We start from the raw sequence: 22,397 nt of genomic DNA on the forward strand, positions 1-22,397 counted from the left end.
GGGTAAGTCGTGTTTTTAAGATTATTAGGAATTAGAAGCGGTTTTTTTTAATTCATTTGAATGACGAGACGAGCTTGCCGTTCGCCTGATAGTAAGCAATATGACCGTTCATACAGTAGACACACCAACATCTTGAAAGTATTGTTCGGTATTCCACTGCGCTCGCCATCCTGAGACGTGATATGTTAAGTCTTATTATGTCCAGTTACATTGGCTACAATATCCTTCAAACTAGAACACAACATTGACTACACATTGTTGCTTGGCGGCAGAAATAGACATTACGGTGGTACCTAACCAGATGGACTCTCATATATGGGAGACCTACCAGTTAATAGTTTGGGTATTGGCAAAATAGTTTAAATCTCGATTTAAAAATGTAATTTGGTTACGCAAAGAGATACTATAAACTCTTTGCAAATTAAATGTAGAGAATTCCGATGGTTGCTTTGTAAATTAATGTCTATAAATTAACGTATGAATAATATTATAAATATGGATCGCAAGATCGCCAGTCACTAATTAAATAACATCAATTGACAGCTTTGTCACGACTTCAGAATCTTTTATATTAGTTTATCAATTAGCCATTTATCAATCAATGCGTGTTTAGAAAATACGTTCATTTGTTGCCATCCCTAGATCACAAAATCAACAATATCACCTGTTCAATGTGAAAAAGAATTTCTATTCACCAGCCCGCTTATTACCCATTGCACGCATTTTCGCCGACACCGATTGCAATACATATTCTTGCTATCATCGCATATTTACATATTAGTTTACGATGCATGACTGTTCGTGCCGGAATCCAAGTTTTCGTCAGCGGAAAGTGTAAATGAGAAATTCTTGCGTTCCAGAATTAAGAAAATGCGGGTTATTGTACAATTATTTTGTATTTTTTGTATTATTGTGTTTAAATATAGTGAGAATATTTGAATACGATATATCTGTTTAAAATCATTGATTAGAAAAAAACATGATTTCTGAAAAAAAACCAACCACATGTGTTCTATTTGAATACAAAAGTTTATAATTTTTTCATAGTGTATATATAAGCGACTTTATTTAAATAATAATTAAATATTCTCATTGTACCTTGACTTATCACATGTGCAACTATGTTCACCTACGTGATGAATAAAGCGTTTTATTTTATAGTGTTTAGTTATAACAGCGCCGCTTAATGGTAGATATATTATTTGTATGTTAGTGTAGCTACAATTACATACGACAGAAAAACCCCCAACCACCAGAAGTCTGTTGAAGATGTTTGCCGGCTATTATAAATTGATAATCCAAAGATACAATTATAAAATGTTTATAGAAATATAATTTCTCTCTTACACCATTTTGTATATGGGTGCGATGGTACAATTTTCCGCTAGAGATGTGCGCACGCGCCGACTCATTGTTTTACACGTCTTGACACTCGGCTTAATTTTTTATTTCCAGGTAAGCATAACATCTGACGTACAATATCGTAATCATACTATCTCTTTAATGGATAAAACTATGTTTACAGTTGAGAAGAAAAAGGAAGACACTGGAAGATGGGAATAGGAGATGGGTGTACAATTATTCAAGGTGATATAGAATAGCTTCATATGTATTTGGTAATAAATAGTACAAATTCCACCTGTCTAATGTAATGAGATCATCCTCCTAATGGTTTCAGTAAACTAGTAGTAGTAGCTGGTTGCTCGCTTGACGAGTCGTTTGGACAAGTACTTGTAGTCGTCTTGCACCATCTGATGTCGCCGACTGGATACCACCGACACGAAGTAGAATAAGATTACTGGAAAGCAAGAAATACATAATTATTTTGGGTATACAAAGGTTCCACGTGGCGAAGGGTCTCTAGCGTAGTCTGCTTATAGGTATTGGTAATAATTTGAATCACAACGTGCTAGATGGAGATAAATTGCATTAATTATCCTAAAACCGTCAATTTCGCTTCATAATGTTTATTAATAACATCTTTCAATGGTTTTACTGTAATCGTGTCAAATAGTCAAATTTGGTTTTTCATGCCACATGTATAGTGACTAGATTTTATGTCTCAATCCAAATATAATGTCGACCAACAAAAGAGGTGACGTTTAAGACTGTCTCTAAAGGTGACGACCAGATAATTATTACATATGAATCACAGAGGAAATAGCGATCGTTAATACTCTCCATGTTATCAGGTGATATCGTTAACGGGGAAATATGAGTGTTAGGTGTACTTGGAAGTGAATTGTTACTGTGCACTTTGAGTACTAAGATCCTTTAATGAAATTATGTCCGAACCTGACGTAAAGTTCAGAGCAAAAGTTATGATAACAAGAAACTAAATGCACTGCAGTTTGAATCGCCATAATAAGATTTTATAAATTCGTTCTGAAATGTATTGCAATAATAATAAACAATTAATACAGGCAAATATTTAAATAAATAAAAATATCTAGATAAACGGAGTAAGGTTTCAGGACGAGTGTTATGCAGAGCTTTGTAGATAGAGAGTCTGAATAGTAGTGCTATTATTTATTTGTAGTAGAGACGCTTTAAACGAGCGACTTGTTCATCTCACCATTCCGCTGTATAAAAACATTTTTCGCTATCTATTATTTTCTTTGGACTGCGCAACACTTACTATCAATCGTGTCACTTTGTCGTACCTTATCGTATTGTTTGTTTTGATACCTCGGTGAATGAATGCTGTTTATTATGAAAAATATTGAAGATAAGTTTTGGACTTCCCCGCCATGTTTTTCAACAACTGTTTATGTCCATTTAGGGGACAGTGGTAGGTTACCTCAAAGACTCGCGAGTGCGTTTAATGGAACCCCTGGTACAAGGCGCGGCAAGGCATTCTCGTTTTATTTAGTTCGCCACTACGTCTACTACAAGATGAACGAATTTTAATTTGATTGAAGTGACTGTGATTGCTATGTTGTATGCTTGCAAAGATTATGATATCTACATACATATCTTTTATCAACGAAATGTAAAAAAAGACAATAAAAGATGACAACAAAAAGTAAAGAAAAAAACTTGTAGATGAGGACAAAATAACACACTCCGCGTGCGCTCAAGTCACCAAGAGTGTGGTTGGTTTGCTAGCTTCACACCCTCATATCCTTTGACTCGGGTCAAAAAACCTACAAGCGTCCAAGTCTCCAAGCGTAGTACGCTTAAGGCGAGCCGAGGGACAATGGAACGAGGCGAGGACGCCTGCATACTCTCACACTCTCGTCGCCTCGCCTTGTTTCCTAGAGAGAGCAGGTCCGGGGTAAAGTATAGCTCTCTTGTATCTTAGGACCATAAAGTATTTTTCAAATGGTCGTCTCAATTTGTCTAAACTAAAGACGTAGTTTGTAATACTTACTTTACGGGCTTTACAAAACATTCTCATTTAATATATTTTTCGTTTTATTTATACTTACTAGAGGTAAGAAAGTATAGGGCGATGATGGTGCTGATCTCGGCGTTGTCTTCCACGTTCTTGTTGTACCGCAGCAGCACGGTGCCGGTCACGCTCAGCACCACCAGCGCCGCGCACACCGACCACGACAGCACCAGCCACGGCCACAGATACCGCGGCTTTTTCTAAAAACCATAGTTATTATTATATAGTAGCAGAAGATGTAAAACCCATCATAGTGATCCTGGTAACGACCGGGCCATGAGCTTGACGCTCCAAGTGAATTTTCTTGGAGAGCCAATCTCGTAGTCCTCGGGTAAATGTGTCACGTCATCAGTCTGTTTGTGTTCGAGTTCTAACAGGCATATTTGTGTCGATTAGCGACGGATATATCTCGTCAATAGATATTCTTTCTGGATGCCACTTCATGTATGTTGCAGTGGAGACACTTTGCGTGTAAAATATAATGAGAAGAGTAAATAAGCATGAAACTCGACGATAGCTAACTGCTACACTTAAACTCCTCAAACCCGCAGAGCGTTGGATGCGATATCTATTTATAAGGTTTACGAGTAAGGTTTGGAGCTACTGTTGAATATAAGGTAGCCTTATTGATTAATGAAAGGCACACTGTTACTATATGTTTTCTTTAGATAGTTGTACCTATGCTTACGCTGTCTAGCATGACGGCATTGTCGACAACTGTGTACAGTGCGACACACAACTGTTGTTCTTATTATTGATTACAAAAAGGTTTATAAGATTACATTATTGATATAAAGGATTTACTTTAGGCTTATAGTTTATGAATGACATCCGTGCAATCAGTTAATTTGTAATTCGGAGAATTTGTGTAATACATACTAAATAATTAAGATAAACACTTGAATGCAATGGAATTTCTGATACCGAATTTCACGATAATGAAGAATTATTATTGATAGAAGTATGCGTTAGTGGAAAAAATTATGTAAACAATGACAGTAAACAGTATAGTTAGTTATCTATAGCTACGGTCTACCGGACATCAGGACCAAATTTGTGTTCCAAAAGCTATTACCAATTGGTAATAAGTCGTTAAGATTATACAGAGCGGACATTGGGAAGATTGTTATATAATTTTTGCGCTTATGTGATGGCTACTCAATCTATCGTGAAAGCAAACCAACAATGTAAAATATCTCATATTTTTCCATATCATGATTTGTACGTTTTTATTGCACATATTAGCATATTTTCTGTAAATATATTATTTTTGTATTAATATCTGAGAGAGTGTATCATTGCCACCCAGACATTTCAAATAAGACAGCGACTTATTACCAATTGGTAATAACTTTTGGAGCAAAAATTTGACTCTGATTTACGGTCTATAACTAACAATACTTTAATGTCTTTGGTTGGAATTAAGTAGGGACATATGTGATTTACAAAGCATAGCTCTTCGACATGCGCTTCATCACATAGTAATAAAATAAAATAAAAATATATATATTTTAAAAATCGTCGCCTTGTTTCCATGCAATTCTTCCAATATCATAGCAAATAATTTTGACAATATGATTGATGCACTTTTAATTTCGCGATTATTGACCATAATTTCCACTCAAATTCTGTTCTTTACGACCTGATTAAATGATGACGTTAATCATAATCGGCAGTCGGTTTGGCACCACGCCTTAATACTTTGTATTAATTGAAAAATTATCTTAATTACTTTTACGCGTGTTTAAAATCATGTACTTAACATCTTCAGAGATTCTTATATATATATATTAGTAACGTTAAAGTTAAGCACGTAAAGCCGTTGGTCCTGCGCCTGATCTCTCTCCGGACATGTCGGATTGCCGTCTCCCCGGACTATGAGAGTGAAGGAACAGATAGTGCACCTGTGTATTGCGCACACACTTGTGCACTATAATATCTCCTGCGTACCTGGCTGATCTCCGTTGAGATTGGCCGCCGTGGCCGAAACTCGGCTAGGAGGGATTCACATTCATTCATATTAGTAACTTAAAAGTGTAACAACTGTGGTATTATAAGTGCTTGCATTGATATCGTCAAGTGTCATCGTCTTAGCCAGACACCTAAGCAATCATTGATTTTAATTATCTAATATCTGTAGATTAAATTCGCACACACACTCAAGTTCTTTATCCCCGACCGTGTAGGCAATAAAGCAACTAGTACACCCACTTTTCGCCGTGTGTATTCCGTCCCATGATATAATAGCGTCTGACTTTATCATCACATCGGATAAAACGTGGATATTTCTATACAAAATGAATTTGCTGGGGACCTAGTATAACTGCCTGTAACGGCAAACGGACCTCGAATGGTAGCTTTCTATTCATCTTTCAACAGTCAACAGTTGTTTACAAATCTTATAACAAACTTGAATCATTTGGATCCATTAACATGTGCCACAACCACTTAAAAGCTAACACAACATGCACAAATAACTGTTGGAATACTTATTATTACAATTATGAAAAAAATAAAATATTTTTACGAAATTAATAACAAAATAAAAAAAAACATTCACGTCGAATTGATAACCACTTCTTTTTTTTGCAGTCGGTTACAAAAAATTAAATCATTTCAAAGGGTCGAGACAACACACTTGTTTCAGTCAGTCCTTGTTCAATAATAAAAAGTTGAAGAAAAAGTGGTTGTAATAACCAATGAAATAAACATATATTTACCCTAAAAGTGCCGTGTATTAGCATACACCCGAAGATGGTCTGTAGTAGTCCCACGCTGGCGACACAGCTGTAGAATATGAGTCGACCGGGAGGCAGCGAGGAGTACTGGAGCGCCGCGGGAGTGCCGTATAAGACTACTGATGCTGCTGAACATAACTGGAAAGATAAAAAATTGCGAAAGCCAGTTTAAGATAAACGTCTTCGATAATTTAAGAATATACACAATAGGCAATGATATTCTTAATTATGTGTTTGTGTGATGTGGTCTCGAGGACGGTGAAGACATTGCAGATAGCGCTGTAAGAAGTTTTGTTAGTTCATCTTTAAGAATCTTGACTACAGTTTGTTACTATGTAGAAGTTTAAGTGATTGTTCTGCCTGTTTCAGGCAACGAAGACCTTAAGAAGAGACACAAGGACTTAAGTAAGGAGTTGACATAGTTTAGGAGTATTTTTTTGACGTATTAACTAACAACCAAGCTTCATACCAACAAAATTTTTGAAATTAGGGGAGTTTTTTTCTCCTAAACGAAGCTTTGCGTCGGGTAACGCAGCCACCGATGTTACAGAATAACAAAACAAGACCAACTGCAAGTTGCAACACATTCAGGATGACAAGCATTAATTAACGCATACTTTTGAAATTTACTAATAGAAGGTCTCTCTTATGTGGGAGTAACCGCCTGGGTAGATACTACCGCAATGTCTATTTCTGCCGTCAAGTAGCAGTGTGTAGTCAATTTTATGTTCCGGTTTGAAGAGCATTGTAGCCAGTGTAACTACTGGATATAATAAGATTTAACATCTTATGTCTTAGGAAGGCGAGTGCAGTGGAATACCCAACAATAGTCTGTATTTCAAGGTTTTGGATGATGTTTCTGCTGTTTATGGGCGGTCATATCACTTACCATTAGGCGAACAGCAAGCTTGTCTTGTCATTTAAAGCAATAAAAAAAAAATCCGCAACGCATTCATGAATGTTTAAAAATAGGTTACTACTAGCCTATACTATACAAATTACTGATAATATATCTAAATCTACGAGTTAAATTGTGTCATATCTAAAATAGCACTGTAGACGTTTTTACGAAAGAATTTTATCGCTAAACTGAGTAATCATTGCCTACGTATGACACCACACATTATATTTGAATCTTAGTTCATATGATTTAAATTGTTTCAACACCTTACTTATTGCTGGCTCGCGACTACGTCTCTCAAATAATCCTATTTGGGACTAAAATATAGATTACATGAAAATTAAAAGTACAAATATGTTACGTGCTAATGAAACTTCAGTTAACAGTAAAGTCGTTTTGGAGAAAAGTCCTGAAAAAGAACGAAAATAGCGCCACGTTTTATTCAGCTCCGTTGAATAACATTTAACGTCAGGGAAGACGTGATAAATTATTGTTTTATATTTGTGATGGCCTTCTTTCACGTTATGGCATTAGATTGCCCAATCTGCAATTTATTGTGTTAAATATATAACATTATAAACAAAGCGGAGTCGTCACCATGAATACTATGCAATAATTTAACACGTCTCTAGTTTTGAGGTAACATAATATTTTGGGTTGGAAAATTGCTTAAATTCCTGAATCGATCTTCAGCAAAAGAATATAAACAATGCGGTTTATATTAGTTAATGTTTAAATATACGAGACGATATTTTATAGACTTTTTTTATTATATGAGTAAATTAATGAATGAGGTATTTTATGCATTACGCCGGGTAACTATAACGTTGGGCCTATGATGTAGGTAATCCCTGCCAGTCTTTTTTTTTGGAACGCCAATGTTATCACTGTGGGTACCCTATTATAGGTGTTCAAGCGATCCCCCGGCTTAGCAACCATGGCGCTCCTTTAGGGATGGAGGAGAGGGTTTATGGGATGGGAGGAAGAAAGGAATTTTACACGCTGTAATATATTTCTTTGTTTACGTCCTGTTAGTTTTGCTCGTGAACACCAATTTTTGGTAAATAGGGTTTGAGTATGATTTTAGCGGTGCAATCCCTACCAGTCATAAACACCTACCATATCAGAAGAATCGTGAATGCATTTTAGTGGATATAGACATTGTCTTAAAAACTCAGTTTATCGGGGCTTCAAAGAAGATGCATATCCATGAGGCCGTGTTACTATATCCAATTTCAAACGGGCCGTCGTAATGCAGTCAACTGAGGAGGGATAATCGTTTCTTGTCAATCGACGCTATCTGGGCCTCACTCTGCATACTATCAGGTGAAATGTGTGCAATAAAAAAATGGGGTCACTTCGGTACGTCCGTATAATGAAATCTATATATATAAAAATGAATCCCTATTGCCCTTGGTCACGCCATCACGTGTGAACGGTTGGACCGATTTCACTATTTTCTTTTTTGTTGGATTTTTTTATTGTTACAAGAAGGTTCTTATGAAAGAAAAAAATTAAATATTGCGCGGGAAATTTGAAAATTTAAGAAAACATTAACAAATTAATATTAATTTTATATGACTGTCAATTGTTTTTAATAACTGTCAGCGATTGACAGAATGCGCGCTGCAAATTCATAGTTAGACAGAACTACTTCTGTCGGGTCAGCTAGTAATATAATATGGATTTTGAGTTTCAAATAGAGATGGATTCCTCCTTGGCCTCGTGGCAGTGTATATGAGCTGCGGAGCGGGAGGCCCTGGGTGCGAATTCCATTTTGTGCAACTATTTATGTGAGGTTTCTAACACAATTAGCTCGGGATTGGAATCTCCTTACATCAGGGATCGACTAATTTCTCAAACTACGTAATGATGATTTTATATTTTAACCAATTATGTCTGTTACCATGTGAATGAATGTCATAATGAAGTTTCATTTTATTACGATATAAATGTCTACATTGTGATAATAGTTCCCAGGTATGAGAGCATATTGGTATGTTAAGGTGTAAAATAGTTAGGAGATCTTGCACTTGATGGGCTTAGTTTAATCATTTTCCAGGGCCTTTCAAGGGCGCAGAATCCATACAAGCCAAATATTCCGTAGTCTGACTTTACATACATCGGATTCCTGAAACTCAAGGACCTTGGATCGTTGATACGGCTGATATAGTGGTAGCTACGCCAAATCCGGATCTAAAGGTTACAACTAGGTAAAGAGCTCATAATACTTAGTCTGGCCATAAATACTGTTACACTTAATTATAAAAAAATATTACATTTGAATTTCGAATCTGTCATTTTTATACGATTGTTCATTGTGTTTTCTCATTTTGGCGCCAATACATTGTAAAATATTTTGCGATATTAAAATGGTGTGGGGTGATAAAGAGAACCGAATCGCTGTGATAGCATTACACAAAGTAGGTATGGAGCCAAATGCAATTTTTAAAACTCTCCATACACTTGGTATTAGTAAAATGTTTGTGTACCGGGCTATTAATAGGTACAATGAGACCTCCTCTGTTTGTGACAGAAAAGATCTGGCCGTCCACGTAGTGTTCGTACGAAAAAGGTGGTCAAAGCAGTAAGGGAAAGAATTCGAAGAAATCCTGTCCGAAAGCAAAAGATTTTATCTCGGGAAATGAAGATAGCACCTAGAACCATGTCGCGTATTTTAAAAGATGACTTAGGACTTGCAGCCTATAAGAGACGCACTGGCCATTTCTTAACTGATAATTTAAAGAAGAATAGGGTGGTAAAATCGAAACAACTACTGAAGCGGTACGCAAAGGGAGGTCACAGAAAAATTTTGTTTACGGATGAGAAAATTTTTACAATTGAGCAACATTTTAACAAACAAAATGACCGTATTTATGCTCAAAGCTCTAAGGAAGCTTCCCAATTAGTCGACAGAGTGCAACGTGGACATTATCCGACTTCAGTGATGGTTTGGTGGGGTGTTAGCTATGAAGGAGTGACTGAGCCATATTTTTGTGAAAAAGGTATCAAAACATCGGCACAAGTGTATCAAGATACCATTCTTGAGAAGGTAGTTAAGCCCCTTAACATCACCATGTTCAATAACCAAGTATGGTCCTTCCAGCAAGACTCGGCGCCGGGTCATAAAGCTCGGTCCACGCAGTCTTGGTTGGAATCGAACGTTTCGGACTTCATCAGAGCTGAAGACTGGCCGTCGTCTAGTCCCGATCTTAATCCGCTGGATTATGATTTGTGGTCAGTTTTAGAGAGTACAGCTTGCTCTAAACGCCATGATAATTTGAGTCCCTAAAACAATCTATACGATTGGCAGTGAAGAATTTTCCCATGGAAAGAGTGCGTGCTTCTATTGATAACTGGCCTCATCGTTTAAAGGACTGTATTGCAGCCAATGGAGACCACTTCGAATAAGCTTTTTATATTTTTAATTGTTTTATATTTATGTATTAAACTGACACACTGTAAAAGTAATAAATGTTATTTGCAGTTAACAATTTTCTTTTTTCTTTATTACAATATTTATGGCAAGACTAGGTAGATTAGAATGAAAGAGGCCAACGCAACATGAATGAAAAACTATTTGCAAAGAGTTAAGGTAAAAGAGGTTATGTTACTTACAGTGCTGACTACACTGACAATCTTAGCGCCTGCACTCAAACTGAAGCAGCAACAGAAGTAGTTCAACGACAAGCACATGGTGCGACCGCGGCGTCTCCCGCCACACTGCACGCTGATTATAAACCAACAGCTTATCTGTCAGTAAATTAGTAGATAAGGACATCTATGATTGGCGGTTATTCAACTGCTTGGGCGCGGGCCGACCTCCTTTTAAAACCATAAGCTGATAGAGATAAATAGTAAATGACACTATACTTTAGCACTTGACAAGATAGTAATCGTATACATTGTGAAAAACCATAGAGCTGAAATGCTGGTGCATATTTCATAACACTTTAGGCTAATTCTGGCGATTTAAGGGACACAATGCGGCCATAACATACTATCGACAAATAAAATAGTGTCTAAAATACTGTTCATATTATATCTATTGATATTTGTCTACCATATAACGTCACTGAACCTCACTTCCCCGGGAAGGTGCCCGGGTTAAGGATAATGGAAATATCTAACGAGGTAGTTAGTTATTTCCATATTCCTCATTAGTTAGAATACAAAGAATGCCAGTGATTAGAATTATTAAGGACTATGAATAACGAATAATGTCATTTCTTAATATTTTGATAAAGTTACGAATTTAGATTCTTGATGGATATTTTGTTGTGTAAATAAGCATTGTAAACAGTCTAAATACTTAATATTTTCTAGTTCCTTCAGTGTGAGGTCGTCACAAATTCTACACGTTTAGTTCTACGTCTGGCTGCTTTACTGAACACAGTACTCACGGATCTGTTTCGAATTATTGATTTCTTCCTAACCGAAATTTGGCTAAGGTGGCCAATCACGAGAGATCAGCAAAGTACGCAGAATATATTGTAGTGCACAAATATGGGAGTAATACACAGGTGCTCTCGGTTCCTTCACTCTCATAGTCCCATGAGACGGAAATCCAACATGACTGTAGAGTGATCAGGCGCAGGACTAACGGCTTTACGCGCTTATTTCAAACCAATGATTGTATTGGGAAAAATCCAGAGGTGTGTACAATGTGTTCTTCAACTTAAGTATTTATTTAAACCTCAATCTCTCGATGTAGGCATCGCCTACTTATTACGCTGACATAAGATCTTGGAATGGAGTAAGAATAAGTATATAGGCAATTCAAGTTTAGCTACTCTGAATCTCCGTTTTAATGTTCATTTGTTATTTAAATAATGTCAATAGAAATTGTTTTTTTTCTAGGATTAGTATTCTTGCTCAGACTCTCGTGCATGGAGCAGTGACTTAGAAAAATTTTATAGTTTCCATATTCGGTAAAAAGGCGATAGCCTATTTGAGAGTGGATGGATTGCCAAGACGATTGTTCGCTGGTTCAATCGCAAGAGCACGCAATTGTGAAGATTTATTAATTATCCTAAACGAATTATATTATGTCACAGAAATACTCATAAAAAATATATAACTATAATACTTGCAATGTATAAGGTCAGGTGGGGCAAGTGCGCCGACGGGGTAAGTGCACCTGCCCTAAAAAAAAATGAAAACTATTGATGTTATACAATTACCGCAATCTTACATCTATGCTACTAACTGAAATACAGTTCCACTAAAAAACATAAATGGCTCTGTTCATTTTAATACGATTTATTCGCCATTTTATTTTAAGTGTCATTTAGACCTGTAAACAGAGATGACCCCGTGAAAGATAACATCAAATATTTCAAGATATTTAACATATTTCTGTAAACCAGTAAGGTGAGTACATAGTTTAAACTTTTTATTTTAACTTCCTGCCCAAATTTTATCTATATATACTAAAAAAAAGGTTTTTTTAGCAATTCGAAAAAATCCACCTCAAAATTGTCGAGTAGGGCAAGTGCGCCACAGTTAATAGTCGTATAGCGCACTTGCCCCTAAACCATATATTACCAACCCTTTTTGAGAATAAGTTTTACTAATATGACTTATTATTATTAAAATGTAACAGCATCATTTTTTGTACTCAAGGTATTTTGTTTTGAGCCGACTTAAATAAAAAGGTGTATTAGTTGATTCGTCAGATATTTGTTTGTTTTAAATGGTTCGTTTTTACAAAAGAAGAAATGAGAAATGTTATAAGGCCAAATCCTAAGTTTTTGAGTTATAACGCATTCAAAAATTAATTAATTCCTACATAATTGTATGTTTTTTTAGTTTTTAGAAATAAAATGGATTTCATATTAAAGCTACCATTTCTTTATAACAACATATCCGCACATAAAACTTTAATATTAATACCTAAATATAGCAAAAAAAAATGGGTAAAATGTTTTAAAGCCCTGATTTACAAATATATGGCGCACTTGCCCCGAATTCGATTTGACAGCCATAGTTTGTTATAATATTGAGTTATAAAAAATTATCCAAGAGCAATGCGGGTAAAACTTATTTTTCTATGGACTAAAATGAGTGTTTTCTTTATAATGTTTCATATTGACATTTTTTTTACACAGGCGCACTTACCCCATTTCCGGAGGCAAGTGCGCCTACTACCATCATTTTTTACTTTGAGCAAAATATTATTAAATTATTGTCTGATTTCCTTGAATAGCTATAGGTCATTATCACAAAATACCAAGTATTCTTAAATTAATAAAATTACATTCTTAAGTCAGCACAAAAAGAAATTATTTTGCATTGAATCCAGCTATGATAATTTTATGGCGCACTTACCCCGACTGACCTTACGTATATTTGGTTAGTAGATTTCGCAGATACTTCTTGGAACTCTAACTGATGTACAATGACATCATACATCTAAGTACAAATTGTTGATACATTAATTGAAAATTATTACCACAATAATTAACCTTTATTGAACATAAATCGCGATTATACGGATAAGATAACATAGTTGCGAAGTAGCTACATAATGTTGTGTAGTATTTTTATCTTATACAAAATCATGGCCGCCAGTATTGTATCAGTGATAACATACCCTTGAAGCGATGCGGACGTGTGAAACGCTGCTAAATTTAAAACATGTGAAACTCACATAAAATTAGCGCCGTCATATCTCCGTTTAGATGTAAAGATTAAAAATGGGTGTGCCTATGGTAAAGAAATGTTGTTTCTGTGCGAATTTACATACCGGCACATTAATCATCGGTTATTTGTCGTCAGTAAGTACCAATTAATCTACCTGGTAGGTACAGCCTTGAATATTTATCTTGTTTTTTCTATAATACAATTAAATTAAATCTTTTAATATGCGTCTTGATGTCATTGTTATTTTAAGTGTATATAGATTTGTCGTGACTGGAAATTAAAAAAACATTAAAACCTAATTAATTTAATGATGTGACTTCATATGTCTAATTAATTAGCCAGATTTCTGAAAGTTACAAGAAGGTATTATGTTTTTATTTCATTTTATTTCATCTCACCTAGTTTCTTAGAATTCAAATTTATTAACAATAACATTCCAAGATGTTATCGGCGATAACCTAGTTTGTAGGTAATTGTTTTATTATTGCTATTGATGGTCTTGAATCTTGCCCTGAAGTAATTAACTTTTCGTCGAGATGAGATAGCAATATCGTTCTTGCAATATTGCTCACTACAAATTATAAGGCGCTCGTGTAATTATCGTGTTTGATGCACAGACAAGATATTTATCAGAGTCTGTCACCTTTTCGATGTTATATATTGCAAAATAATATCATTACAAAGACTTTACAAGGACTTATATTTTATCATGCAAATTATTCTTGCATTAGACAACGTTTTAAATATGTACCAATTACAGAATAACAAACGTAAAGCTGTTGTTATATCCAGATATGGGCCCTGCTCGAGCTGGCGGTGTACTGCTTGCTGGTGACCCTGGCGCCGCTGGGGAAGGACGGCAATGTGTCCGTGCACAAGCTGGTGCTATACATTACCGCCGCGTCCGTCAGCGGCACGCATCTTATATGCTCCATACTGCTTATCGTTGCGGCTTATAAGGTAATTAGGTTTCGTTCGCCCAGAACATCACTGTACATGCTGCTCCCAGATAAATGGTATGTAATCTAAGCGTCAGTTTTGGTCATAGCCGGCTGTGCGCGAAAGTTTATATTACATTAAAAATTTGCCTTTCTGTAAGTCCAAAATGTGGTCTAAGATAGAAGAGTCTATAAAATATACAAATCCGTTTAAAGACTACCTTTGCCCACAAAAAATAATTATTTCTGTATTTGTTCCAGAAATTAGCTTCGCTGACGCTACCATGGACGATAGTGACGGGTATAATGACAGCTATGTTCTTCCTGATGAGTCTCACAGGCATCAGTCTGGTGATGCAGGACTCCGGCACGCTGCTGGAAGTGGAGATCATAATTATTGTAGTCCATTTAGGCAGGTCGTGTGAGTACCTAATGTTAATTAATATCAATTTAATTCTACTGCTTATATATTTTTTGATACTTACTGATAATAAATCACCCTTTTTAGAATCAGTGTATTTGATATTATATGTTACTAATATGAAAACTTGAGAGATATTTTTAATGTTTTAGAAATAATATGCATTCGTTTTATACGGGCACTCAAATTGTATTTGCCACCAAATCGTAAAAACCATCTATCCATCCATCTTTTGAAGAGTACCTATGCATCATAGGTACTATCCAAGACTGGTTCCATTACCTTAACTAATATGATAGTACTTCAATAAATCTTCGTTTTTTTCCAGTCATATCAGTATACTGCATCATCGTAGTCCACAGCCGACACAAACAAATAATGTACGAGGAAGATGAAGTTCAATTCCAACACTCTGCAAGGCTCTATCACTCTGTGAAGACTGATGATCATGTTTTGTAGTGCATTGAAAAATGCTGTGATTCGGTCTTGTAATAGGATATTAACTACCTAACTGAAGTTATGAATTTGTTGTGGTGATTAAGTTACTAAGGTATAACTTGAAAACTTTAAATTTTTGAAATAAGGTATAAATAAGTTTTCCAGTACTTACCTACCTAAATGTTATATGAATTTTATACCTACGGGTACTTACCTAGTATGATAAATTATTGTGATATTGTTAGTAAAGTTTTATAAAATATTTAATTTCTGATTCAATTTGGTAATGAGACTATTTTGGTCCTACCAGTTTTTATTTATAAATTATATTGTTATTAAAGTTTTTTTTTTATTATTTGCCTATGTTTTTTTTTATGCTTATATTATAAGCTTTCTCTAGAGTCTAGGCGAATTAATTTAATGTAATACATGAATTTAATTTTAATAGGCTTTTGCTTATATAAATATCTATCAAAGTAAATAGGTATTTGTATTTATTTTTCAGAAAGAGAACCGTCGTCGGGATTTGAGGTCGCTACTGTGCTTGATTACCTCTTTTGTTCAATTCTAGTTTGTTTCTATACAAAAAACCTTAAAAACGACTCGCAAGATCCTTTATAACAAGGCAATACGACAAGACAAGACAAGAATTTCGTCATATTAAATTTTAAAGGCGGAAATATCCATGATTATTAATTATTTTTACGTTTTTATTTCAACTGCGAGAACTAATCACTAACTAGACGTGAATTTAAATTCTTTACTTGCCAATACTTGTTTAGTTACCCAGATTAAAGGTGAAACAAAATGTATGAAAATGGACCTTGAGGTATCGCCTTAATGGCGGGAAAGGGTTGCTATGTAAAATTCGAAAGTTAGTTCACTTTTCGGCCACGACGCGACGGTTTTTTTCTGAACAAACTATAATAATTGGATTTCAAATGGACACGAACCTGAGCACATAATATTTTATATCAATATCTTGTTGTTAAAGTAATAAGTGGGTTGGTAAGCTTTAGAAATTAAAAATAAAATACTTACATTACATTTTTGTTCAAGAACAGATTCTGCGTAGACCGAAAAACGTGATGACGTCAGTAATTTACATGTAGTTCCTATCATCTTTTGTCCTCTTTACACTACACGAGATTAATAATATTGCCATTCCTTTCTGGATTCTATTATGTTTTGCATTTGTGTGATTTGAGATCCCAAGGTTTTCAATTTTCATTTGACGTCAGTCGTCAAATCGTCAATCAAAGGGAAGGAATATAACCATTACCTTTCATCAATAATATTGTCAAACCCCGGGAAATCGCACAAATAAACAAGCGCCGTTTAGTTTTGCTTTTGCATAACGGTAACGTTAGTAGTCAAAACATAATTAATTAATTGTGATCATTTTGATAAAAAACTCTAATAGTGAAGTGCGAACTGGTTGGTGGTTGCTATACTGTATACATTATATTTACGTACTTTGAGTGATCTATCAGTGAGTATTCTGTTTTTAAAATTATCGATAAACAAAATAAATTTGATTTATGTTAAAACAGCTGAATTACTAAATAGTAGAAATTTTATTTGACAAACCGACAATCTAATTAGCAAATAAAGTACTTTGTGTATGGAATAGAAAAATAAATTAGAGTTTTTAAATTTAAATTAGTATGTGGGTTCCAATGGTACCTAAGTGATAACTACCATCCAAAATACTAGATGAATATGATTGACCTTTTGGTATGGAAAGGAAAGTTGTAGATTATAGGGAATTATTTCCTGTTGATTTTATATAGTAGTGCGAACCAGCTTTTATTGCATATTTATTTTACCAGTAACAAGCTACAGATCCTAATTTAAAATTAAAATATTTTATCTAAATATAGCTTATGCTTCCCACCGGTACAAATAAGTTTTCTGCAATAAGAGTCCCGCTTTATATTTGCCCAGGATAAAAACTAACCTATAGCCCTTAAGAGTAAAGTAATCTCATAGAAGTGAAAAAAAAAACTAGGTTTAGTAGTTCCAGTGATTAGTGTATTCAAATAAACAAATTTCATCTTTATATATTAAAAAATAATATAATATCAGCCCTGTATTATATACTGGGCACGGGCCTCCTCTACTACGGAGAGGGAATAGGCCTTAGTCCACCAAGTTGGCCTAGTGCGGGTTGGTAGACTTCACACAACCTTAAAAATTCCTAATAGAGAATTTCTCAGGTATGCAAGTTTCTTCACAATGTTTTCCTTCACTGTTAAAGCTAGCGATAATGCCCAAAGAATATGCACATAATTTTTTAGAATAGTCACAGGGTTGTGGCCTTGGGATTTGAACCTGCGGTCATTCGTCTCGGCAGTCCGTTCCACAACCAACTAGGGTATAGCCGCTTTTTTATATATTATTATAGATTTAATGACTGTCAATGAAGTTGTTTTATTGATTACCTGATTTTGTAGTCTCTTTTATATTATATCTGCTATTATTACTTGACATTGGCAAAATTACTGATAAATAAATGGTGGCACCCATAATATAAAAAAAGAAATTAAAACTCATATGCTGTACAGAGTTTAATGCGCAAAAAGGATCTCATATACTTTAATGATGCTGTCTTGTTAATATGTAATGTGGATTTATGTTATCTGTTTGTAATGATTATGTTGTTTGTGTTCTGATGATAAACTGTATATTTTTATTTTATACTACAGTCCGCACTATCATAGGCCTAATATAACTGACATTCTTAACTGATAACATTATAAGGTCAGCAAATGATTATTTTTCTTTAATTATATATGCACACATATACTCCCGCCTTTTATTGCCTAAGGGGTAAACTGAGGCACCACTGGTGCACCCACTTTTTGCTGTGTGTATTTCGTCCCATTAGTTGATACAGGCTATAGAAGGGGTATATCATATTGTGTACAAATTCCAACACTCTGGGCTGATGCTGAGTTGAAATACACAATATCACTTTGCCTAACCTGGGGATTGAACCAGAGAACTTAGCACTTTAATTATACCATAATACAACAACGCTATTGAGGCAGGGATGTTTAATTATAATGGAAATAAATGTGTTTTCCAACTAGTTGCAATATAGTGTTAGCAAAGTATAACAATTATGTAAACACAAATAAAAAAAATATTTACTTCTTTATGATATGATATAAAGAAATATTTATATTTAACAAAATATTTTAAATGAAATCTGTAGTAGAATGATATAATTTGTTTTTCAGAATCTAAGCAGCCAACCTAAGCCACATTTCCATCCAGAACAATTTAGATTACTTGGTAAGAACTGTAATTAATTTGAACTTTCAATTGTTTTATGGTTGCAAGCAATATTTAGAGGTCAAGTGTGTTTAACTCTGCTATCTTATATTGAACTTTAGTGGCATTTATAGTGTGACCATATTGTAACTGACAAGTGGAATCCTTTTATATGTTTTAAGATTTAGCAAAGATAGAACAATTGTTTTGTTTTTAAATATGAACTTTATTTTTTACACTGGTATACATATAGCATGTTATCTATTAATGCATGTTATGAATTAGCATAATGAGATGAAAATGCGAATTGATAAAATTTTCTATAAACAAAAAGAAATATATTTTTTCTACTTTTACTACTTTGGATACATGCAGTTTCTTATAGATAATTATGTGTATTGTTTTTGTATGATTAATCTATACTAACATATAAAGCTGACTAGTTTTTTTGAACGGGTTAATCTCGGAAACTACTAAACCAATTTAGATAATTTTTACTGGTAATAAGCTACATTATCCCTAAGTTCTATAGCCTTATTTATACCGGGTAAATATAAAGCGGGACTTTTATCTTGTAAAAAATTTAACACTCGGGCGGAGCCGCGAGCAAAAGTTATATTACAGGCCTTGCCTAGTTTGGGTACCACTGGTTATTTGCGTTGTTACATATAATTTCCTGTAATTTTATTTATTTTTGTATATTTTAAGCTTTTTTGTAAGTCTGTTTTGTAATAAACTGTTTGAATTTTGAATTTGAATTTGAATTGTACGAACTATCAGCTATTGCGCTCTATTAATAGTAGATACTACTAAAGTAGTAAATTAGCATAGTCTCTTACACGATTAATCCATGCATGCAAATAAAACCAACTCAACAAACACGCGAGTGACGTGATGTTTCAAAAAACGTTTCTCTTTTGTTTTGGCATGAGCCGTGGCAAAGTGACCGGAATAAATTAAGCCAGTTTGAACTCTATTGACTTTCGTCAGTGTTTTCAAACAATCAGAAGACGTGTACTTCATCTGATAATTTATAAACAGAATTAAATTTGCCCGGAATTTTCTATTTAAAGCACTTCACTGTGCTTCATAAAAATATATTTTTAAATGTTAGCGAATAGAAGCTGCACACTGTTTAATTATTTATTCATTGGCTCTATTATTATTATTATTATTATTAAGATTTCATTAATTGTAAAAGCTGAACCTTATAGTAAGCTGGTACATTGTAAATCCGACTGTCGACGAATGTAGACGTTGTCCAGAAGGTATCTTGTTATGATGGAAGGATTTTTGTCTGAATAATTATGTCTAGACTCTAGACTAAGGCTGCCCAAATGTTGATGCAAAACTTACAAGCGGGTCGTAGCAATGATATTTGAAATCACATAAATTAAATTATTCGTGAGACCTACCATATGTGAGTATCCGTCTAGGTAGGTACCACCGCAATGTCTATTTCGGCAGCCAAGCAGTAGTGTGTAGTTACTGTTGTGTTCCGGTTTGAAGAAAATTGTAGCCAGTGTAACTACTGGACATAATGAGACTTCTCATGTCTCAGGATCGCGAGCGCAGTGGAATACCAAACAATACTTTGTAATTAAAGGTGTTGGATGGTGTTTCTACTATTTATGGCCAGTCGTATCGCTTACCATCAGGCGGTCGGTAAACTCGTTTCGTCATTCAAGCAGCAATAAAAAACATTAACCGCTGTTAATTAAGTTAAAAGAGGTGGTAGTCCAAGTAAGTACATTCGAGGTTTAAGGAACAGAATGTAAGAAGTATTTTCAAAAAATAAAAAATAATTCAGGAAATTTTAGAAAGACATGCAAACATTATAATATATGGTCAAATGTACCAGTAGCAGTAGAAAGTTTACATTGTTCAGATTGACAGAAATTTCGATTTTTCTCCGTGCGAGTCATTGGTAATACACAATTCTTTTTAGACCACTACCATGAGGTTGAATATCGTGCTGCCTTGTTTTATAACAATGATGCGAGTTCTACAAATCGCGTAACGGTATTCACTGCTTAAACTGTCGCAGATATGTAATTGATATGGAGTGCACGCGCCCGGCGCTTGGGTTTTCGATAAGTGTGTGTGTCCACAATCCACATTGACAAACCCATATTAATATAATGTAGAGGATGAATAAACAATGCCGGTATTGTCTCATTCGAAACGCATAAACAATGTCAATGGTAAATAATTAGATCACTACAATGATATCAAAAGAAATAAATGATGTCTATTGGCAGTTATTGGGCCGTGAATCATCTGTTGTGTTACATTTTAAATCTGGTTACAGATAGCCAAAATTGGAATTACTGCCCAATATGGCTATAGGGTCACTTCTATTACTATTTTTTTTATTATTATGGGCCGGAGATAAGATCGATGAAAACTCTGTGTTTTATTCTTAGTGCAAAATTATTCTCATTACTGCGAATATCTGCACTAGATAAAATTTAAAGATTAAACTACGTAAAGCGGTTAACGTCCAAATAGAACATTGAATAACAAAGTATTAAAGGCTGTTGCACTACGCTCTTTACCTTCAGATATTAGATGGAATGTCCCTCAGAAACTATACTGACTGTAACCCCATTCTATATCCACAGTTATAATAACAATAATATCAGCCCTGTATTATATACTTGCCCACTGCTGAGCACGGATCTCCTCTACTACTGAGAGGGATTAGGCCTTAGTCCACCACGCTGGCCTAGTGCGGATTGGTAGACTTCACACAGCTTCGAAAATCCTATAGAGGACTTCTCAGATGTGCAGGTTTCCTCACGATGTTTTTCTTCACCGTTAAAGCGAACAATAAATTCACAAAGAATACAAACATGATTTTTTAGAAAAGTCAGAGGTGTGTGCCCTTGGGATTTGAACCTTCGGATATGCGTCTTGGCAGTCCGTTCCACACCCAACTAGGCAATCGCCGCTTCTAATTCACAGTTAAGTGCTAGCATATTTTGCTTGGCGATAGAAATAGACAAAACCAAGCCATATTATAAGTAGAAAAATGCCCGAGCAATTCGTTGCTCAGCTGGCCTTAATTTGCGTTGTGAATTCTGATTCGTCCCAAGGTTACCAGAATGTAAGGACAGCTATTTATAGCATTTAACAGAGGCCCGCCTCCCAGACATAATGGACTGTTTGATTTATACCAGAAGCTCATGCTTCTAATACCGAAAGGATAGGCACCAGCGCTATTACTAATTCTACAAGCTTGCCAAACTTGTTTCTGGTATGTGCAATGAGCCAGACGCTACATTGAGCACTTTTAATAAAACCATTCGAATATGACTTTAGGTTCAATAAATGTTTCCCCACATTTAAATTTCTTCATTGAGATTAGTCTACGCGTCCGTATTTTTTTCTTTTAGGTGTTAACCCTTGAAGAATTCTATCTCTGGCAAATCGGTGCTAGGAAACTCAAGTAAAATATTACTTGAATCTTTGGCAATCAGTCCACAGGCTGTATATACTCCAACTATTACGAATAGTGTCGTATAAATTCAAATTTTTGGTTATAATTAATACTGATGAGCTCCCAGACGTTCCTCAATTAATCTAAGTACTTGATACGTTTATTGTAAGGCATCGCATATGTTTCGAATAGACAGACGGA

At 34.9% G+C, this 22,397-nt stretch overlaps 2 protein-coding genes and 1 long non-coding RNA gene across 3 annotated transcripts; 2 read left to right on the forward strand and 1 right to left on the reverse strand.

Moving 5' to 3' along the window:
* Positions 1-1,591: 1,591 nt before the first annotated feature.
* LOC115446168 lies at positions 1,592-11,018 on the reverse strand. Its single transcript, XM_030172735.2, has 4 exons — positions 10,652-11,018; positions 6,115-6,270; positions 3,432-3,594; positions 1,592-1,798 (listed from the first exon to the last, which is right to left on the reverse strand). Exons 1-4 carry the CDS (start codon positions 10,727-10,729, stop codon positions 1,683-1,685), a joined length of 513 nt encoding a protein of 170 aa, XP_030028595.2. The 5' UTR covers positions 10,730-11,018; the 3' UTR covers positions 1,592-1,682.
* A 2,579-nt stretch (positions 11,019-13,597) lies between these two features.
* LOC115446152 lies at positions 13,598-15,832 on the forward strand. Its single transcript, XM_030172717.2, has 4 exons — positions 13,598-13,812; positions 14,471-14,638; positions 14,878-15,037; positions 15,366-15,832. The coding sequence occupies exons 1-4, from the start codon at positions 13,732-13,734 to the stop codon at positions 15,494-15,496; spliced, it is 540 nt and encodes a 179-aa protein (XP_030028577.2). The 5' UTR covers positions 13,598-13,731; the 3' UTR covers positions 15,497-15,832.
* An 825-nt stretch (positions 15,833-16,657) lies between these two features.
* On the forward strand, positions 16,658-19,506 carry LOC119192260. Its single transcript, XR_005113603.1, has 2 exons — positions 16,658-16,967; positions 18,721-19,506. It is a non-coding gene; the product is annotated as an uncharacterized LOC119192260 (long non-coding RNA).
* Positions 19,507-22,397: the final 2,891 nt, after the last annotated feature.

This window comes from Manduca sexta, unplaced genomic scaffold (assembly GCF_014839805.1).
Source record: "Manduca sexta isolate Smith_Timp_Sample1 unplaced genomic scaffold, JHU_Msex_v1.0 HiC_scaffold_2535, whole genome shotgun sequence".
Taxonomy (NCBI): Eukaryota; Metazoa; Arthropoda; class Insecta; order Lepidoptera; family Sphingidae; genus Manduca; species Manduca sexta.